Source organism: Elaeis guineensis, chromosome 8, assembly GCF_000442705.2.
Source record: "Elaeis guineensis isolate ETL-2024a chromosome 8, EG11, whole genome shotgun sequence".
Lineage (NCBI taxonomy): Eukaryota > Viridiplantae > Streptophyta > Magnoliopsida > Arecales > Arecaceae > Elaeis > Elaeis guineensis.
This window is the reverse complement of record NC_026000.2, coordinates 126,483,356-126,508,020: the sequence shown is the minus strand read 5'-3', so window position 1 is coordinate 126,508,020 and position 24,665 is coordinate 126,483,356. Positions and strand designations below refer to the sequence as shown.

At 37.2% G+C, this 24,665-nt stretch overlaps 1 protein-coding gene across 1 annotated transcript in view; it reads left to right on the top strand.

Moving 5' to 3' along the window:
* Positions 1-990: 990 nt before the first annotated feature.
* The window catches only part of LOC105049689 (uncharacterized), a 41,983-nt gene continuing 18,308 nt past the window's right edge, over positions 991-24,665 (top strand). The window contains exons 1-9 of the mRNA XM_010929427.2: positions 991-1,389; positions 1,479-1,727; positions 4,674-4,752; positions 7,216-7,294; positions 7,379-7,677; positions 12,711-12,932; positions 13,121-13,248; positions 20,292-20,366; positions 20,594-20,665. Of these exons, the coding sequence (XP_010927729.1) occupies positions 1,093-1,389; positions 1,479-1,727; positions 4,674-4,752; positions 7,216-7,294; positions 7,379-7,677; positions 12,711-12,932; positions 13,121-13,248; positions 20,292-20,366; positions 20,594-20,665 (1,500 nt within the window). The 5' untranslated portion in view covers positions 991-1,092. The remainder of the gene's footprint in view (positions 1,390-1,478; positions 1,728-4,673; positions 4,753-7,215; positions 7,295-7,378; positions 7,678-12,710; positions 12,933-13,120; positions 13,249-20,291; positions 20,367-20,593; positions 20,666-24,665) is intronic.

Below are 24,665 nucleotides of genomic sequence, written 5' to 3'. Positions count from 1 at the left end.
TTCAAAGAGGAAGACGGACTCCATTAGGAGTCCTCTTCTGTAGATTCGAAAATAAGTTTTTTCTTTTTTTTTCTTTTGTTTTATGATTTATGCATGGAAAATCAATGGGACAGTGTGATGGAAAATCAATGCTCCACCTCCACCACACTCATGCCTACGATCGTGCCCTCTCTGCCCGACCCACATCCACTTTGGCTATCATCAGCATCCGGATGCACTCTTCTGAACCCAGTTCGACTGTGAAGTGTGAGACCGTTGGCCATCACATCCTCCATGTCGGGGTCTCGTTTGGCAAACTGGTCACAAGGAGAGTCCATGAGGCAGCACCATTGGTCTTCCGAGTAGCACATCCACTCTGATTGGTCGAAGTGTCATCCAATCTCGAAGGATAGGGCCGTCTGCGTCCTCCACATCAGGGTCCCGTTCAGCGGACTTGTCAGCAAGGAGGGTCCATAGGACTGCGATGTTGGCTTTTCGAGTGGCACGTCCGCTTTGACCGCTCAAAGTGTCGGCAATGAGGGTCCATAAAGTGACGGCGTCAACCTTCCAGATGGCACGTCCGCTCCGACTGCTTGAAACCTTCCAGCTGATTGGGACTCGTGAGGATGGAAAAATAGAGAAAAAATAAAAAAATTAAGAAAAGGAATGAGGCGACTCGAGAGGGGTTTGAAGAAAGAAAAGAAAAATAATATAATGCAGAAAAAATAAATAAATAAATATTATGGAGATTTTCAAACTTGATACGTAGTGTGTTGGGAGATTATTCTATAATCTTACGTATAAACACAGAATTTCATCCCTAATACTCATTTATCATTTTATTATTATTATATAAATATTATTATATTATTTTATTTATAATATATGATATTATGATATTATTTTATTATAATATTATATAATATATAATAAATAATATAAAAAACTAAAATATGGAGTATAATAGGATATGCATAAAATACTTAAAGTTTCTTAATTTGCCTCCAAACGAGTACCCAAACGCCTGCCGGATGCCAGGGATAGAGCCAGGCCCAGGCCTCGCCCGCTCTCCCGTCTTCTTCGTCTCAGAGCGTCAGCAAAACTCTGCCGAAAATGTCCCAGCCTCTTCCCCTCCAAATCGTTCCACCGGACAACAGATTCCAGTCGCCCCACCAAAACCCTAACCCTAATCCTTCTACTTCTCGCTCTCCAGCATCTCAGCCATGGCAGGAGATCGCTCGAGCCTGGCTCTCCTCCCTCCCGAAGAACCGCAACCCCACGACTGGCGAGATCGACACCTGGATCGATTCGAACCAGGCCGTTCTACCGGAGGATTTCAGATCACTCTCCCGCCCGGAGCTCCACAAGTGGTTCCTCTCCCTCCACAACCCCGCCCTGGGTCCCCACCAGGTTCCCATCGCCTCTTTCCATTGACAACCGCGCAATCGGTAGAACTCGCTGTAAATTTCTAGAAAGTTTCGATTTTCATTGCATTGCAGGTGGAAACGAGTGGCCAGGTGGAGTTTCCCTACCGATTCCAGCGTACGGACCTTTGGAAGCCAGTTTACAGGTGGTTGGAATCGCTGGATAAGGATGTCTTGGTTAGTGGTAAAGAGATCTCGGAGTGGCTGTCGGCGAACCCATTGGTCATGGAAAGGTTGTTCTCGAAGCATTCTCAGTACCATATGATGCACTACATTCAGAGAATGCACTTGAAGCTGCTGAAGAAGAGGGGAAAGTTACCAAAGGTGCCAAATTTCTGACATTTCTTTCATCTTTTATTTTCTGTTTCCCTTCTTCTCTTATCTTTTTATAAATTTTATTGATAGCCACAATCCAATGGGCTTGATAGTAGTTGAAACTTGACATGCCGCTCTATCTGGCTTATCCTGGAATCCTGTATTAACCATTGTTCTCATGTTACTGTGCGCTCAATTATCTTGGGCTTGATGGAGTGATAATGTTTACATGATGACCACATGGTAACTAAAAATACCAATAGATGACTTGTTTGGTGGATTCAAACTTTGAATAAATCATTTTCATTTTTTATTTTTTTAATTTGTTGGTATTTTATATTTGTAAACTAGAAAAACTATGCAAACTGTTTGGTTGCTGGGAACGTGAAAGAAATATAAATTTGTCTTTGATGGAAAGAAAATAAAAAAGTATACGTTCATCTTTTCATGAAATGAATTAATGGGTATTCCTATCACTTACAAAAAAAAAGAAATCTGGGATATTTGTGTTGTTTGATGGCACTAAGGAAATCAATAAGAAAGTTTTGAAGAATTTTATTTTTTGGGTGTGCAAGAGAGGGTTAGGCATGGAAAATTTTGTTGTTATCTAATTCAAATTCCAGGGGAGGAAAATGAAAGTTGCGATTTTCCATCCGAAAATTCCAAAATCACTACCTTTTGGCAAGGAAAAACTTTAGGGCGTTTAGAGGAAATGTTAACATTATATATGCGATTCAAATTTTTCTTTTTGAATTTCACAGCCAAACACTGGAGAAGAGGGTTCTCCTTGAACAAACTTTCTTATCTCTCACTTCCTCAGCATCAGAACAGAGCCTTGCGAAATTTAGTAAAGATATTATTGGAAAATTCCAGTGGACAAATTGCTATATCATTTGGCTTTTTTAAATATGCTGATTTTCTGTTTGGTTTGTTCTTTATTCTCTGCCTTTCGCTTATTAATCCATTTTATTATGTGTACCTTTTCCTGGATCCCAGTTCTATTCTTTTGTTAATTTATTGGATGCCTTCTTCTGAGTTCCGGTAGCCCCGATTCATGTGCGTATCATGATTGCTGTCATGTGTACCATTGGACATAGAAACTTATGGTACAATTTCCTTGTTTTTGGTGGTATTCACAATTAAAAGAATCAATCTATTACTCTGCACATCTTACATGGCAGTGATTGAGATGCTTATGTTGGCATGACAATCTTGGCAAGCAGAATTTTGACCTCATCATAATTAGAATCCAGACTCCAAATTAAATTTCTTATATGAAAATGTGTGTACTCATGTAAGGATACATGATTTTGCTAGACAAAGAAATATGTATCTTGTCATGCGTGTTTCAGGTGATTGGTCACAATTTTTTGGATGTTAAGAACATTTCAGGTATGTTTCATGTTGTACTGGTGGAAAAGATATAAGAAACTCTAACTCACTGGAATGATGCCCAACATAGACAAAGAATAAACAAAATTATACCTGTGCTGGTGGCTTAAGTATGTAAATAAAACAGCAATCCTGAATGGTGCCATGAGCCAAGCTAGCAAAAGCCAAGCAACTCTTTGTTAAAGTGCTTAGAAGTTAAAGCCATATGGCGCAAACCCATATGCCTCGAAGCTAATTTTTGGGTGCTTCACTCACGTAATTGTATTGCTCTAAATATCAAGTGAAATTAGTGATGTCAAAGGTGCCAAAAGGCACGCCTCAGGCACTCAGGCGAGGCGCTAGAAGGGGCCATCACCCCTTGATGCTTCAGACGATGCCCCTTCACTCAGGCGCACACCTTTGGCGCCTTTTAGGGCCTTTCTCAGTGAGGCGAGATGCTTGTCTTTGACGCCTCAGTGAACTTTATGATTATTTTTTTTTAATGACTGAAAAGTGTAAAAAACCTAAAAGACCATCCATTTAACTTTTCAGCTCTATTACTAACAGGAGATAAAGTGGTCAATTAGTATGGCAAAGTTAGTGTTGAAGAGATAGAGGCTGATTCAGATGAGACAGAAGAAGATGTTGAGGATATAAGTCCAATGAAGGAGGAGAAGATGAAAGTGATGACAACTATGCAAGTGTAACTGAATCTGATGATTCCATTGATGAACTTTAAGTTTTAGGGCTATTTATCTTTTTTTGTTTCATTTATATGATTTCATTTTAAGATTGTTTATGTTTTCTGTTTTATTTATGAGACCCATTGATGAATTTTAGAGCTTGTTATATTTTCTATTTCATTCATGAATTTAGAGCTGCTTATGGCTTATTATCATATACTTTATCTTGAACTAGTTGAGCATTTTACTGGTTTATATATGTTTTATGCTTAAATTGTTAATTATGTGATAATTCATGTTATAATAGTTATCTCTAGTTGTTATTTATTTATATATCATATTTTTTATTTTTTTTTCAATTTTAGCACCTTACTTCACTCGGGTGAGCACTTTTCTAGCACCTCTCGCCTCAAGGCGCTAGACCCCTCAAGTGCCTTAAGGGCGCTTTTCGCCTTTGACTATCTTGAGTGAATCTCTATTTATCCTACATGGATGAAGCACATGTAGGGTACCACATCTCCTATGAGGAACAAATAGAACATTGAAGCATATAGGATAGTAGTGGTCCTAATGCATCTTACCATGGTCATTTTAGGTCCTTGTAGAGAACTCTATCTCCTAGATTTTCTTTCCCAACATGGATGTTAAATCTGGTTGCTTCTTGCATATATATATATATATATATATTCCAAACACAGTGCTTATTCTCTTCATAATTATGCCACAATTATATATATATATATATATATATATATATATATATATATATATATATTTCAAACACAGTGCTTATTCTCTTCATAATTATGCCACAACTGTATGTTCATTTTGTGTAAATCTATTTCATTTTGTATTCAATATAAGATGACACCAAATTCACAAAAGTTGATACTTGGAACAGAGCTTGCAGCTGTCAGCCGCCAGAGCTTCTGTGAAGGCCCTCAATGTTGGGATCACAACACGAGAAGCTCCTCTTCCATGTATGAATTTTTATTTCATGTTGTACAGAACTTTTTATAGTGTTTCTTTATGTGATTTTAATATCAACGCATAGTTTGGAATAATATCTTTTTATTTGATTTTTTTTTGTTTTTTGTGTTTCGTCATTTTTTTGGTCACATAATGCACTCAATTTGCTGCATGATGTTTGTATTAGCCATCAAAATTTTTCTTGAAAGGATTGTGAAACATGGAACTTTGTATTTCAATGAGCTAGCATTGAAGTAGTGCTGATATGCTATACCTGTGTGTGTTAGTACTTTCACAAAGTATATGTAACAATTGACTATGAGATTAGTGCTATTCTGCCATGTGCTGCATTTAACATTAGTTAATCTCTCTTCCTTGGGGGAGGGAACCCCTAAACTGTGCTGGATTAGTTATGTTTTTCAATGTAAAAATGTAGATATAGAGATGGTTTTGTTAAAGATCATGAGCCAAATCTAAAATCCAGTGGAGCTTTATGAATATTATCTCAATGTTTTCATTGGTAAGTTCTCACATTCAAACCTTCACTCATCTTGACTTGGTCAAATTTCCTTCTTTCTACCAGGTAAATACTAAGAGATAAGTCTACGATCATCAAGCATATTGTACAGTATTTTTTTTATGTCTGTATTTTAGTGATTTCTTTGATAGAGTGTGTCGTTATTAGCTGGACTCTCTCTCCCACTCCCTCCCTCCCTCCCCTCTCTCTCTCTTTCTCTCTCAGGCATGCACTCGCTCACTCACTTGTGTTGTGGGGTGCAACTGTGGGGTGTTAACAGCTCAATCTTAGTCCAACTCTTACTGGATTACTTACAGTGGTGCTTTATCCACAAGTGTATTAGATAAGCTTATAGGTATTGTTCCATCCAATTATTTATATTTAAACATTTGGGATGCCATCAAGAGCAGTATGGGATAAACTTGTTTCTATGCAAGTAACTTGGATGCTTATTTTGCTGATTTCATTCAAAAGAATTGGCATCTTTTAGATTTAAAGTTCTCATCTTCCATTATCTTGCCATATTAGATAATATCTTTCGCAACTATTTGACAAACCATCTTAGGGTCCGTTTGGTTAGGGTATGTCAGATTACGGGGTAATCTGACAATTTATGGGAATCATTTATCTGGAAAAATGATTGCAGAAGAAAATAACTTTTACTATGTTTGGTCGTTGGAAAAATTACTATGGAAAATGATATTGGAAAAAGATTATTATGTTTGGTTGGAGGTAAATCTACATAGGAATATGATTCAATTTACAAATATATCTTTCAACATAAAATAAGTTTTTAATACTAGGATAGCGTTGTCATCTCCAATTCGTTTTTATGTAGTGACTATAATCATGTAGTCCTTTATATAATACCGTCTTCATTTTAATTTTTTTTACAAAAACTCTTTATTGAATGAATTTGGAAAGACATTATAATAAATTTAATAATTACATATGCAACTTTATTGAGGGTATTTTTGTCAAGTATGGATTACTGCCACTTGCGAATTTATCAAATATCAACCCTCCCATGATATTTGTTTTAGTTTCTCTTTTTGAAAAATAAGAATGGAGCCCACCAATTTTTTTTACCATCTCCTTTTTTCCTTTTTCATACCAAATATGATAATTTGACATGGGAATCATTTTCCTATGCCAGATTACCTCCAACCAAACGGCCCCTTAAGATAATTATGAGCTTTCAAATAAGTAAGAGTACACCAACATTCTCCACCATGCCTTGCATTTTTCCATTCATACGTAGTGGGAATGGCTAGAGATGGCTAGCGACCCCATTATGGTTATGGATATGGTTATATATGCTGTTAACAACCGAAATGCAACATTCAGAGTTTTGTTAAAGCCAACCAAATAATCTCACTTGCTATTCTAGTGTATTATTTCTGTATGTCAACAAACTCCGCACCTCTTCTTAGGATATTGGCATACTTGACAAAGAAATTTTTTTTTTCCACACCATTTTGCTTAAGCTAGTATCACTATATAATGAATGTTTGCGCCAATTTATGCATGTGAAAATTTGTGATCATTACTAAATTTTGACGCCAATTTCTAATTGAATTTAGTCTTATGTTGGTGATATGAAGCCAAAAAGAAATCTACAATTTATTTATTGCAGATTGAACTTGCATGATCTTTTTCTTTTCTTTTTTGTGTGTGTGTGTGTGTGTTTGGGGAGGGGGAGTGTCAAAAAGGGACACCAGTTATTGTTTTTTTTACCACTGTTGTTTTACTTCCCAATTCCATTCTTCTTAAAAGACTTAAATCTATTGATATGTTCTTTTGGATTTAATCTAACATGCCAACACTGTTATTACTTCTGTCGATGCTTTCCTTGGGTAATAAAGAATGCTTAATTATACCAAAGCATGTCCCTTTTGTTATTGAATTTTGTGGATGCTTTGCCGGGATGAAAATTGGACATTCCAATATTTTGCAGGCAAATTTTCAGGCAGTGTGTTAAGAGACAATAAAGTATTACTTTCGAAAAAGAAGGAAGCTTTTCTTAGATATGAACTGTAAGTGATTAAACTTGGACCTTTTCAGATTATGTTCTTTTTGAGTAGGGTTCCTGCCTTCAATACTCTTTTGATATGGTTCAGTTTAACAGATTTACAGAGCCAGTTGACCAGTGTCCTGTTAAGACACAAACATGCGATTGATTTCAAAGAGTCTTGCCATTCTGATAACAATACCAATCTTCACTCATCCACTGTGGGAAGAAAGGATGTATGTGCTCAAGTGATGCCCGAAAATACATCTCACTCTCGTGATGTGGTGAGCATACAAGTCACTGAACAGTCAAATCCTAGATTACTGTTAGAGACAAAAAGTGGGCGAAAAAGAAAGAGAAATCCTGTCATTGTGACTCCAGCATGGTCCTATAGTGAAGCATCATGTGGTATGTTGTCTTCCTTGCTCAATGGTTTCTCTGCCATAACGATGATAATAAGTAATTGTGTCAGTGAATGATGATTCACCTAAATGTTTTAGCAAATATAATTTATTTGAAATTGTTTGGTAGAAGACTGAGCTGTACTTTGTATTTAATCTAAATTCCACTGTTCTTGTTTGCATTACTTTAGTTCTCTTGCTATTAATTTTTTTACTATTGAGTATTTGGAGCAATCTTTTCATAAAGAATTGTTCTGATTTACATAATTTGATCCCTTCACATGTTAATCATTTCTAATCAAGTTTTGAAAACTTGGTTTTGCTTAGGCCCACCAAGCCTATATATCTGTAGTTCAATTGAGTCTCTGACTTTTGGACCAAAAAGATTACAACATTGTGAAAGAGCATGAATGATAAGATCATGGTTTGCCATACCATCCCATATCGTCCGGTACATGGTGTATCGTACCATACCGGTCTTGTACCATATCGACAATCGGTATGCTATTTCGTATTGTATTGAACCATGTATCGACACTGTAATAGAATGGTATCGATAGGGGGTCTGATACCGAGACGGCAAATCTTGAATAAGATAAAAGTAAACCAAGCGAAGGAAGATGTTTCGCAGTATTTTAAAGCATATTGCATATTTTGCGATCTTTGGAGCATGATTTTGGCATTCTCAATCTAAAAAGCCTAAATATAGAATATTTAGATTAAACTTTTTGGCAACCTAATATACACTCAACAATGTAAATATTGGTTTGTTTTCCTAGAGAAAAGGATGGAAAACTTGGAGTCATCTAGAAAAGCATTATTATACTCGTTTGTTTGCAGGAAAACCATAAAATTTGGAGTCCTTTTCATATTTGCTGGAAAAAAAACATATACCTTAAAATAAAAAAGCAGAACTTCAAATGCAAATTTTACCTGCTACTACAACAAAGTACCAGAACTTTCCAATGACTAAACTAAGGATTCAAGTCTTGGTGGGATGTCATTGTGATGGGTTATCATCCTTTGTATTGGGATAGGACCATCCCGCCATTGTCCCAGCATCCCAATTGGCATGTCTTGGGACATCCGCTGTCCCAAGTGTTGGGATGGGCTAGGATGATGGTGCATCTCATTTTATGGGAAAATTAGGATAGCCTCGTCCTATGGGATTTAAAACCTTGAATTAAACTAGTGGAAAGTAAGATTTTCTTTTCCAAGGACTAGACATTTATTCTTCCCTCCCTTTTCCCCAACTTTCTTACAACCAAAAAGATCCTAGAAGTGAAATGTGCTAGCAAAAAAATGCATATGAATGCAAACTTTATATGGTAATTGGTAAGCACTCATCATATCGAGCAGCAATATGGTCGTATAACTAATAATCTAAAAAGTGCTGGAAAGACTACAGTTAAATGTTTCTTGTGTAAATGCCTAACCTGATTTAAGATTAGATCCAGCAAATTTGAACTTATGATCTTGAAAATCCACTATCTGCAGTGCTTGATCTACTTCATAGACCACTCTTCTCCTGTTCTACTGTGGCTTTGTTTCAAAAAAATCTCTTGAAGACCTAATACAGATTCCATATCTCATGAAAACTTTTTCGTAATTTCTTAGAGCCGGACACTTCTAATTTTCTTGAAAAATATTTTACATAGTTTACATTTATTGATTGTGAACAACCCTCTTTTCACTCAAAGAATGAAAAATGTTCCAGAAATTGACAATATATAGCTAAACATAGTGACAGGAAGAATGTCCTAAAACTGGCATTGAATACCTGTATAATTAATAAATATAGCATCCATTTGCTAATTTTGATGATATTTTGGTGAAACTAGTTGAAATCACCAAAACTGGACTGCAGTTCATCTTGACTAAACTGACTTTAGGGTAAAGTTTGGCTTGATTTCTATAAAAAACGACCTGTTTTAGTTGAAATTTTGAACAATATTCTGGTATTATAATGTTAAGTAAAACATTTTAGAATTAGCATTATTGTGCAAAATGGGGATGTACCATGGTACTTTTTTCTCATAACAAATATTCGAGATGGTATATTAGCCAAATCTGTGATGTTGTCTTGAAAATTTATGTAGAAGCATATGCTGGTAAGCAAATGCAATTTAGCTTTGCTGAAATCCATAAAGACCTTTATATATGTATACATATCCAAACAATTCATGGCAATGTTAAGAGTTAAGACTAAAAAATCCTAAAAAAAACTCTATTACTCAAAATAAAGGAAAAGCATCTTTTACATAATCTAATTGTTTACATTTTCTTTCACTGTATCAAGCCATTTAAATTTTGCATACTCATGGTTCAGACATATTTCAGGATTGCATGCATCTGCACCTCTTAAAAGAGGAAGTCACCTGAATGCAGAGCTCGTTAGTGTTCTTTGCAAATTCTTTGCTTGAATGCTGTGTTGAACCTGAATGTGATTTCAGGAGCTAGCTTTCAGAGTCTCATGGATATGCAGCTCTATTTGTTGGTTATTCTATGTCATTTCTTATCTTGTGCTTTAATGTGTTCCCAGTAATCACAAGAATTTCATGTGTAATTAAGTGGCCCTTCTACTATGATATTTTTGCTATTACCACTGTAGTGGCTTTTTGTCTAAATTACAGCTCAAGAGCTTTGAGTTGTTGGCCAAACCATGCAGCTACACTTCACCGACTTTTTTCTTCCTCTTCCTTGTCGCTTTCTCTTTTCCTTCTTCTTTCTATTTGCTCGTATGTCCGCTTACGCCTTTAAAACTTCTATATATAGGTTAAATAATCAAGTATTATTGTCTTGTGGTCATATTAGATATTTATGTAAGACAGGTAAACATGATTGAAAAGTGATCCTAGGATTGGTTCCTCTCTTTATTTTTACTGATGCCTTCTCTTGTTATTTCTCTCATCCATCTGGCCAACCTGATTTAGCCTTTTCCATTTCTTTGCTTTTTTTTTTTCTTATTCAAACTTTATATGTGAGATATATAAGTGTAGATCTCATTATATTGAAGGCGTTTTCTTCATTTTTGATACTTGGTGGTAGCCATCACCTATCAGTTTAATGGCTGTTTCGGTTTGGTCCTCTAATGTTCGATATGTTAGAATGTACCATATGCATGAACTCCACTCTCTATTTTTAAACCTATCTTCAACCATTTCAAACACGATTTGTGTTCGTGGCAGGATGGAGTTTTTTATCTTTTTTCAATTGTTTATCTTTGTTCTTCTGTAAACTAGAACATTTGAATTAATGTTAACTAGTTATCTAAGATCATCATTGTACATTAACTTGAAAGCTAGAAATGAAGGCTATACTAATTTAATTTCTTTGGCAAATATATTCTATAAAATCAATAAAACATCTTATTCTTGCGTTAAGTTCAAACTGAATCGTGGAAGTCAGCGAATCTATGACATAAGATTAAGATGGGTGGTGGAATTCTATGTCCATGCCATCATTTTAACATGGATTTTACTCAAACACATGTAATTTTTATTCCATACATGGTTCATCATTGTATTAAATGATGTGAGGTTGATCTAGCAATCTAAGAACGTAGATGACTTATATGGATAGATACTTTTAGGTGCCTAGCAGATACTGCCCCTGGAGGCTTCCCTTTTTCACATTAACCATGTTCATCGGGTATTATTGTGCTTGAGTTGGTACTGTTGTCTCATATCTGTAATAGTGATAAGGAGGGATATGGAATCTGGCAGTTGTGCTACTAGTATATGAGGTTTTCACAATACTGGTCATGTGTGCAATATGTATAGAACATTTCCAATGTGATAATCGTCATAGATAGGTATGTATCCATTAACAATCTTTACCATGAAATGGGAGCTTGCTTATGCTGTTAGTATGAAAAAAATACTACGAGGTTTGTTGTTTCGGTATTGGACCCTGTACTGGTACCATGCTGGTATAGTGTCATTATGCCTGGCATGGGTGTTGGTTCGACATACTGAGACTCAGTATGCCATGCCCGGTAAGGGACAGTAAGCACCAGTATGGCGAACCATGATTGCTGTGCAATGGTATATTTCATTATGAACTACTAAAAACTGTATAACACATATTCTGAAAAAAAATATCGACACAAATATGTGAGATAACTTGTGATGGTAGTTTCTATAGAATAATAAAGAGAATATTTGTTTATAATGTCTATACACTAGTTGTAGATCAGTTAAAATTGATTTAAGGAGTAATTGATTAAGTAGCATATCTTAGTGTGCCTTTGTTAAATCTTTTAAACTTGCGTATCTTTATGCACAGCAAGTGCAAATTGTGTCTGATTTTGGCATGGTATATGGCTGCGTCTATCCTGCCAATTTTGCTGACACAGGCATGGTAAATGATATTTGAATCCATGGCCACAATCACTATCCTAGTGTACTGTATAACATCATCCATGACATTCCTTCCCAAATGGCATTTGTAAATTGTTGGGTCGAAGTACTTTACTTTGTCCTCTACTATGCACCAGTGTATTCTTTCTAAAGCATCAGAGGTCTTTGTAAATGGCATGATGAGTTTAAAATCTTGTTATTTACAAGACTTGTTGTCTCATGGAATTTTAATTTAAAAATATATGGTGCCTTGATGCTGTCCCTTTGCTTCTTATTCATGAATACTGTAACTATTAAAATACTTGTGTAGTTGAACCATTTTTGTGTAAAGGAAGCACTGATTGACATGTCATACTATATGGGTGTCAGTTTGTTGACTTTGTTCATTTATCATGGCTTTTGTTTTTCCTTCAGTATGACCTTTGATTTCATGATGGCACAATGAACTACATTTTTATTTTATTCTTTCAATTAATGTAAGACAACAATTTCTTCATTTGACGAATGTGTTCTAAGGCATGTCTTTCCAAGTGACTAACTTCTATAATCAGAGCACTTTTCTTGTCCTCTGTATGACTTGTAATTTCCTGAGCACAAGATGAACTATACTTCTGAAAATATCTATTAACTTTTTTTCTTGTTCTTTTTTTTTTAAAAAAAAAATCTTTGCATCAACCAGGTGCATCTCAAGTTGATCAACCCTCAAACTCACACTATGAGGAAGCAAGAAATCTCAATATTTGGAAAGGAGATACTCATTCATCAGCCTCCCAGAGATCTTCCTCCAGGAACATTTTTTCATGTTTGCAGGGGCGAGAAAAAGGTATTAGCTGGCAATTGGCCTATTCTCATGGTGCTTATGCAGGAAGGAATCAGGAGAAATGGATCCCTTTTCTTGAAGGCATGTTTCTTGTCTTTTTCTCCTTTATTTTTTTTTTCCTAAGGTCTTTTGAGTATTGGACAGCCGCTGAATCTGTAAACATATTTTAATTTCAAGGACTTTACTTTGTTTTCAGATGGTAATGGAGAGATTCTGCAGGTTGATGCATATTTAGTTTGATATCTTGATTTTTTAATGTTCTGTAATAGGGTGGAGATCACTTGAGAATCAGTTTGAAGGGCCAGCTGTCTGGCTCACAAAAAGAAGTTATTCATCATGGGTTCCCACTTGGTGTGCCTATACATCTAGCATGGCTCTTCCTCAACCTAATGGCAGGGTAAATATGTTGAATGCTTACTGCTGTACATGTATTGATAATTAAAGTGGTGTTGATTTTTCCACTTTTTTTATAGCGTGCCTTGTGCTTTTCCAATAGATTATGTATTGACTGAAAGAAAAATTTATGTTGGCTTCTTATTACCTTTTTTTTTTAATACTGAAATGCTTAAAACTAAGCTTTAAATTGTACAAGCTGACGACCAGCAATTGCAGTCATGATATTTGTACCAGAAAGAAGAGAAATGCTTGCTGATACTAGAAGGAATCTCTTCTTTCATTGTTTGGACACATTGTATATTAGTTCTATATTCTAGTAAAAAAATTCCATCTTGCACAGAAAAAGTGAGTAATGCTATAATTCTTTGCGAAGTTATGAAATCAACGTGTATATTTTTGTTGTGAAAAGCAGATTAGTGATGATGAGCTTGGAATTGAGGAAACATGAGATGGTGTGAATTTTAGGAAATTTATGATTTGTGAGAACAAAGTGAACAAAGACATTAAAATGGTGATGCATATTCTATTAAATCATGGATGAAATATTATTAGTCTTTTGATTCTTTTATGGACATTGCTTTGCTTGCATTGTACCGCTTTCATGGGAAAGTTGCGAGTGTGCAAGAAGCGAGTGTGCAAGAAGGGACACGTGTCTTGGAACCAAGTTAAAAAAAAAATCTTAATCTTCCTTTAGACCAGTCTTCAGTGCCGCATATGGTTTAGTTCGTCTAGTGCTTCTAGCCACCTAAATTAAGGGTTGTCAATGACATCCTTGTCTTCTTGGCAAAAGTATTCATGGAGATTGATGATGTTGGAGGATCTTAGAGGGTCTCAATCCCCCTGAATGAGCTATGGTGGTTGTGGTTTGTGGATTTCCTTAAGGGCCACCATGAGCCTGTCAGACCATGGGCAGGCCCATTAGACATTGACCTAGGCACCGAAGGCAATGTGTTCCAAGATCTCATACCACTGTGATCTCTGACTGACAATAGAGCTCCGATTTTGGGAGGAAGGGGGATGGATCTATGGTGGCGACCATCGGGAGGAACTACAAGTGTGCTTCTAGGGTTTGGAGTGGCCTAGCTTTTCTATGATTATGAGCAAGCCAAAAAAAGATATGACTTCAAAGAGAAGCCTTAATGTAGACAAAACTTCCTTCATGTCAATGGGTAAAATAAGGGGAAGGGGAAGGAGGCTAGATGATGGACCTAGTGGCGTAAGAAGGGGGGAGGCGGCAGCCAAGAGAATCGACCAAATAAGCCACATATGGCTCAGAAATGTGGCTTGGGAGAAGATTAAGATTTTTGTTTTATTTGTTTTTGGAATGCTTATCCCTTTTTTTTTCTCTCCTAGCTTTCCTGCGGATGCTTGCTTGTGCAAGCCACATTGCATCCTTCTTTAATATGCTTTTTCAAGCCATTTCTTGGGTAGATGGGAGATATTGATGTTATAAGATGAAAAGTTAGCATTGTTTGACCTAATCGCTACTTTCTTAAAACTATTGTTGGTGGTTATAATATGGTGACAAACTATTATTTTACTAATTGTGTAATTCTTTGTCAATATATTATATATGAGTCTAAGATAATAATATTATAATGGGCATGGTATTCTGTACTGGTCCGAACCGATCGGTACACTCCGTACTATATCGTACCGATGGGGAACTGGTTCGGTTTAAACCAGATATTTGGAAAATGGCCTAAATCGGACCGAACCAATTGGTTCGGTACGGTATCGACCTGAATGCTCGATATTTGATGGTTTGGTCCGGTGCGGTACGGTTTGGTCCGATTTTCTGTTTCTTTTTTTTTTGTGCTGTTGGGTGGGATTTTTTTTATTCAGTACGATACGGTATAGTACGGTACCATATCGATCGGTAACCGATATGGATTCCGTTATCGAGTCCGCGAATTTTGATAATGGGTGAACCATGGTTTGCCATACCATCCCATACCGTCCGATACAGGATGTATCATACCATACGGATCTTATATCGGTATGTTTTCTTATACCGTACTAAACCACATACCAACATTGTAATAGGATGGTACCAGTATGAGGTCCAATACCAAGACAATAAACCTTGGGTTGAACACTGAAATATTTGAGTAACAATTGCCAAGAGTGTTGTATAATATTTTTTCCATATATGGTCATATATATGCATAATGACCATTATGATAAATAAATTCAATATTATCTTAGATGATTTGTATCGTGGTCGTATAACACTTGTTAGGATTATATACTAGTGTTGAGCACATGCAATACACTTGAATATCATGGGTTGCTATGCTCGTATCTAATTCAAGTTTGTTTATTTATTTAGTTAGAATATCAAATAAGCTCCTATTTTTTGCTTCATGCACTTCACTTTTTATCTCATTTCAAAGTGAAGGTATCGAACAAAGTTGTATTCATTAAATATGGTAGTATATCGAACTAGACTCAAGGCAGGTGGCTTAAAGTCTCATGTATAGGTAGCTCAAAGATTTTTCTTTTAGATGTCATACGTATACATTATGGAACGCCGAATCATCTCGAATCGGATGGTTCAGGCATTTCAAGCCATCTCGATAGCAAATCGGGATGGTTTGATCGAGGAAAATGGCACACCGAAGGAGGGAGAGGAAAAGAGAGGAAGAGAGAGAGGAGGGGAGACAGAGATGGCACGATACCGTCGGAGGTCGATGGTGGCCCGTTGAGGCTGTCAGAGGGCCGCGGAGGCCTCCACGGCTCGGCATCGTCTGATAGGGCATTTAATCAAGTGAGAAAGAGAGAGAGGGAGAGCAAACGTATCGAAGGGAGGAGCAGCCGGTGGAGGGGTTGCCGAAGGGTGTTGGGTGGACATCGTGGCCACCGGACGGCGAAAAACATGCGAACGGAGCCACAGCCATGGAACAGGGGTGATCGTTCTTGTTCCATGGCCGCCATCCTTGTTCACTCATCGGATTTTTTTTTTTTAAAGGAAAGATGAATAGTGAAGCCGGCAAATCCATTGTTGGCTTCATTGTTTGAAAGTTTTTTTTTAAAAACTTAAAAAATAATGAAGTCGGCAAACCCATGCTGGCTTCATTGTAATTGAGATTTAAAAAAAAAATTCGATAAAGTAGGGGCGATTGCCCTTGTTTCATGCTCGCGGTGCTGGAGGCGCGCTTGCACTGTCCGACGGCCACGGCGGCTGCCCCCTTCCTCCTTTTCTTTCTCTCCCCCCTCTCCTTATCTCTCTCTCTCGGCCGAGGATCGACGGATGAAGCGGAGCCTTGACGGCCCTCCGAGGGCACTAGCAGCCCGTCTGTGGCCACCCTCGATGTCTCCTCTGGCTGTACTCTCCCTCCCCCTCTCCTCTTTCTATCTTTTCCTCCTCTCGGTTCGCTCTTTTTCCTCTTTGTCAGTTTGCTCTGATCCGGTACGGTATATCGATTCATACCGTCGGTTGACCAGCATGGATTTCGGTATCGAGTCCACGAATCTTGGTACACATAGTCAGCAGTTTTGGTATCCGGCCATTGAAATGCTAAAACAGTTGTCGATATCTAATCTTATGCTAAGAAAATGAAGAAATAAGCAGAAGCATCAAGGCCTTTACCATGTAGCAATGGGCCTTTAGTGGCACTTAATGGGACTCCTCTCTATAATATAAAAGACAAGAAATGAAAGCAAGAAATATAGAAGCATGGTTTAAAATCATGGCTATCAGTAACCTTTTTCTTGGAAGCCCCTCCTCATGTTATACATATGCAAAATGGACACTTGAATAAGAATAGCTATTGAACTATTATCTTGTTTGGCAGTCAATAAATAACTCTATTATCTTACTGTTTATCTTTTTATTTCTTAGTATAGCATCTAATATGGCCATTATTAAAGCCAAATCTAGTTCAAGTCTTGATTGGGAAATCAATGAACCTTAATTTTCATGATAGCAGTTAATGACAATTCTGGATGGGGTCAGTTCTTAGGAGGCACCAATATTATTTAAACCAGTGATTGCTGAATCAATCCGAATTGGGTGGTTTGGCCCGTACCGATGCCGGCCCAGGATGGTTTAGCCACTCCTTTAAAAAATCCCAAATTTTCGAGGCTCTCTTGTGATGGTTCAAGAGTTTTTGAGGTTCAACCACTCCACCTGCCCCCCTCCCGCCCTTTATAGATTTGCTTATCAATATGTCGAAACCAAGCCACCTTCCACCGCTCATGCCCGACTCTTTGATCTAGCTCTCACTGGTAAGTTTTCTTCCACTCCCTCTCTCTCTCCTAGGGTTAGGGAGCCGCAGTAAACAACCTGCCCTCATTGATAAGGCCATCATTGGTAAGTGACACACCGCTCCCACTCGTGGTGGAGATCCAGAAGAGTTGCCAGGAGGAGAGTCACCAATAAGCCACCCCATCTCTCTCCCCCTTCCTCCCTCCCTCTTTCTTTCTTCCTCTCCTTCTCCCTCTCCTTGTTTCAGATGCCTTGGAACGGCATGGTATAGATTGTGCCATACCTAACCGGTCATCGGCCAGTACGACCTCTAGTATCGGTTTGAGGAACCTTGATTTAAACCTGGGAGAAAATTGTGAAATAATGTAGAATTGTTGGATTCAAAAAGGACATGTTAAGACACTCCTCAAGCACTCACCATTCACAAATTGACACATGTTATAGCAGTGAATGATAGTTTTGGATGGGCCCCATGTATAATGGTCCTGGTTTTAAAAAATGGGTGTGGATTCTGGATTATTGGCATATAACATCATTTGATTTATTTGAAGAGCGTGCCTGGATTCGGTAAAGGGAGACATGATGACATTAGTTATTTAATTGCTTCTGGTTGCTAATTCTTTGATTTTCACATTATTATTTTTCTCCATGGTACATAACTAGGTGTCAGTTGTTGGCCTGTGCTTGTTGGTGCCAGCCGGCAAGAAAGTTCCAACACCTAGCACATAATTGGTATTAGCTAAGTTGCTTGATATTGATTGGTGCTGGCTAGTAAGGCTTGATGTCACTTGGTTCTAGGGCTGCAAATAGGTTAGGTCAGAGCAGGTCATGATTGACCCTGACTAGACCCAGTTTCATGTTCGTGTCTTGATGTTGGACCCAGACCTAACACAATAGAGTTGGGTGGGTTGGGTCCACGACAAAGTTTTTAGATCCAGCTGGTTGTTCAGGTCGGGTTAGGATGATGCATGACCCAATTCCAACCCAAAACATTTGCACCCAGGTCAGGTCCAGTTTGGGTCTGGGTAGGGTCCAACTAATGCAGGGAAATGAGAGCTGCACAAGACTCTTTGACCGATAGAACTTGCATTTTGATAGCTTCTAATTTATTTTTCAAGGAAAAGAGCCTCCGGTTTGTGAAATGGCTGATGTTTTAAAACCAAAGTGGCCAGTCCATTCTCTCTTCGATAAGGTTCTTAAAGGTGGATATCTAAATATTTTGGTTGGTACTAATATGAATGGAGATTGATTTGTCTTATTTGATATAGCAAAGAAAAGATTAACAACTATGTTGAGTTTATTTTCAAAACAGTAAAATGCAGATAAAAATTCTTGAAAGGTAGGTGTACAACTCAAAATCGATCAGCTTATATTGTCTCAGATAAAAGGGCCTCATATATTTATTGCATTGGTAATTGCCAGCTACCGATACAAATTGAAGCAAAAAAACCAATTTGCTAAAAAATCACATATGTTCATTGAAAAATGGTCATTGAAGAGCACAAATTTATCTGACAATAGATTTTTTTTTTTTTTTTTTTAATTCGCAAAAGACTATTCTGCTCATGATCCCTTGAAAAATCAATTTTTTAAATCCTGCCAGGCTACCATTATCAAATTGAATCACCAAGGATCCAATTGTATATCAGGAACCCAAACCAGAGACTGGGGTACCATCTTTTGACTAAGTAGAAATAAGATCTATATATTATACTCTTAGCTTGTAGAAATAAGACTTTATACATTTTAAAACATGAATAGTAGAAGATAAAGAAAGGCCAATATCGCAGCAGCTGTTCTGTCAATTTGGTAATGGAAGGCCAATTCCATAGCAGCTGTATGCATATGTGATTGATGTGTCACTCTGTTTCCTATTCTGTAGTGCCAATCTCATAGACCTTAAAATGCCCTTGTATAGGTAGAAGTCATTTACTTGATACTCAAAGATTTCAATCTTTGAGGCGTATGGTATTCCTGTTCATGCACCTATGGTTGGAAAGTGCTGAGAATGTCTTGAATCCTGAGTCACCCCCCATTTTAGATCCCGGGTTAATGGTCTAATAGGTTCAGGTCGGGTCAGGTCAATGTTCAGCAAACCGAGCTTGAACCCGGAATGTCAAATGGGTCCAGTTTTGGAACCCAACCTGGCCTGTAGGTCCTTAAAAACAAACTGGATTGGGTAAAAAAGGGTTGGGTCATGGGTCAACCCGAGCCATTTGCAGCCTTGCTTGGTTCAAGCAGAAGTGCTTGTAAGCCCCTTTTTTTTTTTTGTTTCGTCGCATTTGATGATAATGGAAGGTTGAAGCCAGTGGAGAGCTGAAGAGTCTAAATGCATCATTAAGAAGTCATAATAGCTTGAAAGGCAAAACTGTAAAACATTCAAAATGCTTATGTACCTACATCTTTTGATTGTGGTAGTATATAGGTGTTTTCAGTAACATTTTAAATTGTTAGGACTTAGGAAGATTGGGAAGAAGTTTAGCTCAAATATCATTTTTTTTGAACCTAAAAGATCCTCTGTCTGTGCTATAAATTGTGTGCCTCTGCAATATGCCTGTGAATAGCCACGTGTTGGCATGGGACCAGCATGCCCGGTGCCAATGATACTCAAGCTCTTGACATAGATGTCTGTATATTTTAATTAGCAGTAAATTTGAGATTTATTTATTTATTTCAGTATCTTACATTGCCAGATGTGGGCAGGATGATGGTAGTCAATTATTGACTCTAATTAGGGAAAAATGAATCATCGTTTTTCCTATTGTACCAAATTTGTTTTATTTACTTTTGGTTAATACCTCACTGAAATTTTATTTTATCTTATTGGCGTTCAGCAAGGTGTCCAAAAGGTTCTTGACGTAAGGTTTCACCCAGAAGGGCTGCCTCAACTTGTTTGTAGCTCTAATGAGGTCAGGAATGTTTTAGCCTATGTCTACAGGGACCGAGTAGCTACTATTCACAGATTATGTGATGCTTAAATCACAATTAATTGTTGATACAAATATTAATATAAAAAATCCCTTTAAATTGGTTAATGCACGCTTGTTGAACTGTGGGTCATCTTACTCAGAATTTTTACTCTGAATTGAAAGATGACACCAGATCTGATTGGGATTTTTTTAAACTTGTATGGCAGGCCCCAAATGAATTATTACTATATAATCTTCTATCTGGAAGGGCGGTTCAACTCAGCGGTCATAACTGTCAGGTATCAAATTAGTTGTGATTCATTCCAGTTTTAGTATTTTAAATGTTTACTACCTTTTGTATAGGAAGACAATGGATTTAACAAAAAGTTGCCATTAAAGATGTTTCTTTTCATGTAGTTGGTAAGAGTATGCTTTATTAGTCAAGAATAAGAAGAATTTGAAGTTTAGGGGTGCTCCATTTTGGAATCTCATACCTGGTGATATGAAGATTATTCAATTGCTGGTGTTCACTGGTCAGAGCTTACTTGGTGAAAACACTCGGCAATTTTGAGTAAATACCAACAGAAATTAAAGTCTACATCTGCCACCAATGTTGTCTTCATATTTGTATATAAAAGATCTATCTTTAGTAGCTTTAATTCTTGAGATTTTGTCAGCTTACTTTACCCTCCTTCCTTCCACAAGTTGTTTCCCGACCATTGATTTTCTAGCTTGAGACATATTGAAGTCCAACAAGATGTCTGCTGAATTAACAAACCATCCTAAGAATATCTTTGTGCGAAATTAGATGGTGCTGCACTTCTGGGTATGTGAACCAGCCAAATCTTTGTTCATATTAATTATTATATGATATGAACTTGATGCTGTAAAACATAAGAGATGAAGGTTTAACTTTAACATGAAAGGTGAAGCAGGAGGAGAAGGGAACATGAATCTCAGATGTTTGATGGAATCTAAAGTCACAATAAATTACAGTTCATTTTTTCTGGAATATTCCACTTGAGTTTGGAATTTCATTAAATTCGAACTGCAAAGCATGAATTTATGGTGAAATTTTTGTCTGTTGGCAAAGGAGAAGGGTTATGAGGTTTGCAAAGCATGAATTTATGGTGAAATTTTTGTCTGTTGGCAAAGGAGAAGGGTTATGAGGTTTGACACGGGTAGGGAGCACTGTTGTGGGATTATTTGTAATTATGAGAAATTAACATGATATTTTAGGGGTACAACGAGGAAATCATTGGCCCTAGGCCTTAGCTTAACCAATAAGGTTGGAGATGCTGGTTTCTACATGATTGTTTTACTATGGCCTAACGTTACCATTGTTAGGTTCTCGTTATGATGCATGAAGTTAATGGTTTCATTTATATTTTTGAAATTAAGACATGGTTCAGAGACCTATAAATGGAAATAAAAATGCTAGTGTTTGCAAAAAAACTGCATGATGTGACATAAATACTGAGATAAGTTAGAGGGCAAGTTAGGAATGTTCATGTTTGCCGGACTATCATTTTGGAAGACATATGCATTGGGTATGTAAAGAGTTTAAGGGGGTGTTTTTTTTGGGGGAGTTGGGGTCTGGAATGGGAGTGGGAATAGGAATGGGTGATTTCCATTTCAACCATTTGTTGGGGGGAGTCTATTCCGATTCCGATTCCGGAGCATAATGGGAATGGCCCAATCCCCCTAAAACCCAATCCCAACTCTCCCTCAAGTATTCAAATCCCCCTAAAACCCAATCCCGATTCCTGTCACGAACTAAATGCTTTGGGGATATGGCTATTCCGATCCTCATTCCAATCCATTCCAATTCCGATTTTCGATTCTGGTCGTGAACCAAACACCCCTAAGTGCTTTTATTAAGCAGGTGATCTACAGAGAATGCTCACTAGGATTGGTAAAATAAAGAAATTAATATCTTTTTGGCATAGATGCAAGTCAATTATAGCTTTTTTAATAGTAATCTTCTTATTAGATCTCTACTTAACAGATAGTGAGTTTCTCAAGATTTGGAGAATGATTAGAAAAATGTAGATGGATATGGGGAGAACAAGTCAGTCCATTACTTCACAATTACTTTATATGCTGATGATTGCTAAAGAAGAGTTGGAACTAGATGAGGTTTTTGGTAATCAATCTAGTAATTTGAAGGGCATGGAACATTTAAGGAAACAACTGCCTACAAGATTTGTTGATAAGGTCTGTAAGTTGAAAATATATATTCATTTGTTTGAATTATCAAGATTGTTTTGTCCAATTCTATGAAATTTCTAAAGGAATTTCTACAGTTGGTGTCATGGCGTATGATTGTGTATGAGCATTGGAACAGTACATGTCCATATGCTTCATCAATATGTATAAATTTATTTGTACTATGGATTTTTATATTTGTATTGTGTTGTTGTACTTGGTTTATTACTTGTACTCACCCAGACTTTGTTCTTTCTTGCATAGTGTGACTCCTTTTTAATTCTCTTGCTCAGATAATGCACTTACAATACATTTTCCTGGCATTTCCTCCACTACTTGTATGTGGACTTGAGATGATAGGTTTTCCACATAAATATTTGAGACCTACATTCTAACATATGTAGATGGTCAATTTCCATTGATTAGTTATAAGTATTTTCTTGCACCGCATATAGCGATAAATGACGGACCTTGCTTACATCACTGCGACCTTGTGATTTTACTTACCATTTGCCAGAAAGTTCATGAAAATTGAAATAGTTAATAGTTTATTATTGCTACAAAAGTGGTTAGTCATCCATAAAAAAATAAGCTTGTGCAAAATTGATGTGGACTGCCTGGCCTGATTTTTGGTTGGCCTGTGCAAAGTTTTCCAATTTGATGGGTGGGTTGAGTTGGAACTTTCAAGCCTGAATCAAAAGTGGGCTGGGTTTGTGTTGGCCATATTTTAGCCTGGGTCAACCTGACTACATAATATATATTAATATATTACTTATAATATAGAATTAATGTTATATTTTATTAAAGTTCTTTTTAAAAACTAGGGAAAGCTACAGAGTGGTAGATGGGAACCATCATCCCTAATCGTTCTCTCTCCTCTTTGCCTCCTTTAGGTGATGCCTTTCCACTCTCCGGTGACAGCCACCAGCAATTCCCAATGTATGCTTCTCTCTCTCCTCTCTCTCTCTCCTCCTCTCGCATGTGCATCCCCTTTCTCTTGCAGGCCTCCTACCTAATATGACCTGGAATTGCTGTCTTCTTCTAATCCTTCCTCTCTCTTGTCCCCCTAGCTAGAGCTGCCGCCTCATCTCTATCCCTTTCTCCGCTCCTCCCTCTTTCTGTTGTGCTCCCTCCTATCCTAGTTTAAATAGCTGCTCCACCTTCACTCTAACCTTCTGTCTCTCTCCCCCTATCCTCATTTGGTTGGAAGCACCGCCACTCCCCTTAAACCCTTTCCCTCCTTATCTCACTCTCTTTCTCTCTTGCCCTCATCCTAGCATGCAGGGTCTGCCACCACTATGTCTGGGTCGGGCCAGGCCTGGGCTCCCTCATTTTAAATTGGCCAGCTTGGGCCTAGAGTGGCAATTCCTTATGTTGTTATCTAATGTTGGCTAGGCCTGCGCAAAAAATGCTTAGATCTGCAAAATGATCAATAGGTGGACCAATATATAACTTGATTAGATTTTTTTTAGCCCACGGATAGTGTTTTTTGCTATTTTTTTGGCTATACATTCTACTGATTACCAAAATAAGAGTTAAGGTAGGACTTTTTCATATTCTCTTCGTATCCAAGTAATTTTCAAAAATATGTTTTCATGTCATTATCTTCTTTTTCTTAATTATTGTACTTGTTGCAAAATCTAAGGGTATAGACCTGGAATTGCATAGCAATAGGTAGATTTGAACCTTAAGTTAAATTCATATCAATTGATGGGGGGGGGGTTAGTAGACAATTCTAGTAGAAGATGGAATCAATTGATGCATCATATAATCCAACCATTTGCATGCTTCCCCTACTTGGAGAGAATGGTTAATGTAGAATCGTAGATAATCTTTAGAAGTATATTGTAAACTAGTCTAACATATTGCTAATAAAAGTAAACACTTTTACATGTCATTGTAAATTCAACAGAGCTGAATTGTTGAGGATTGGTTGTTTGGAAGATTGTAAGATTCTTTTCTGTTTTATAGTATTTGTTTTCAATTGAGTTGGTTTTATTGGAACAAGATTCGAAACATGGTATTTCGTACTGGCCCGAACCGACCAGTACACCCCATACTATACTGTGCTGGCGGGGAACCGATCCGGTT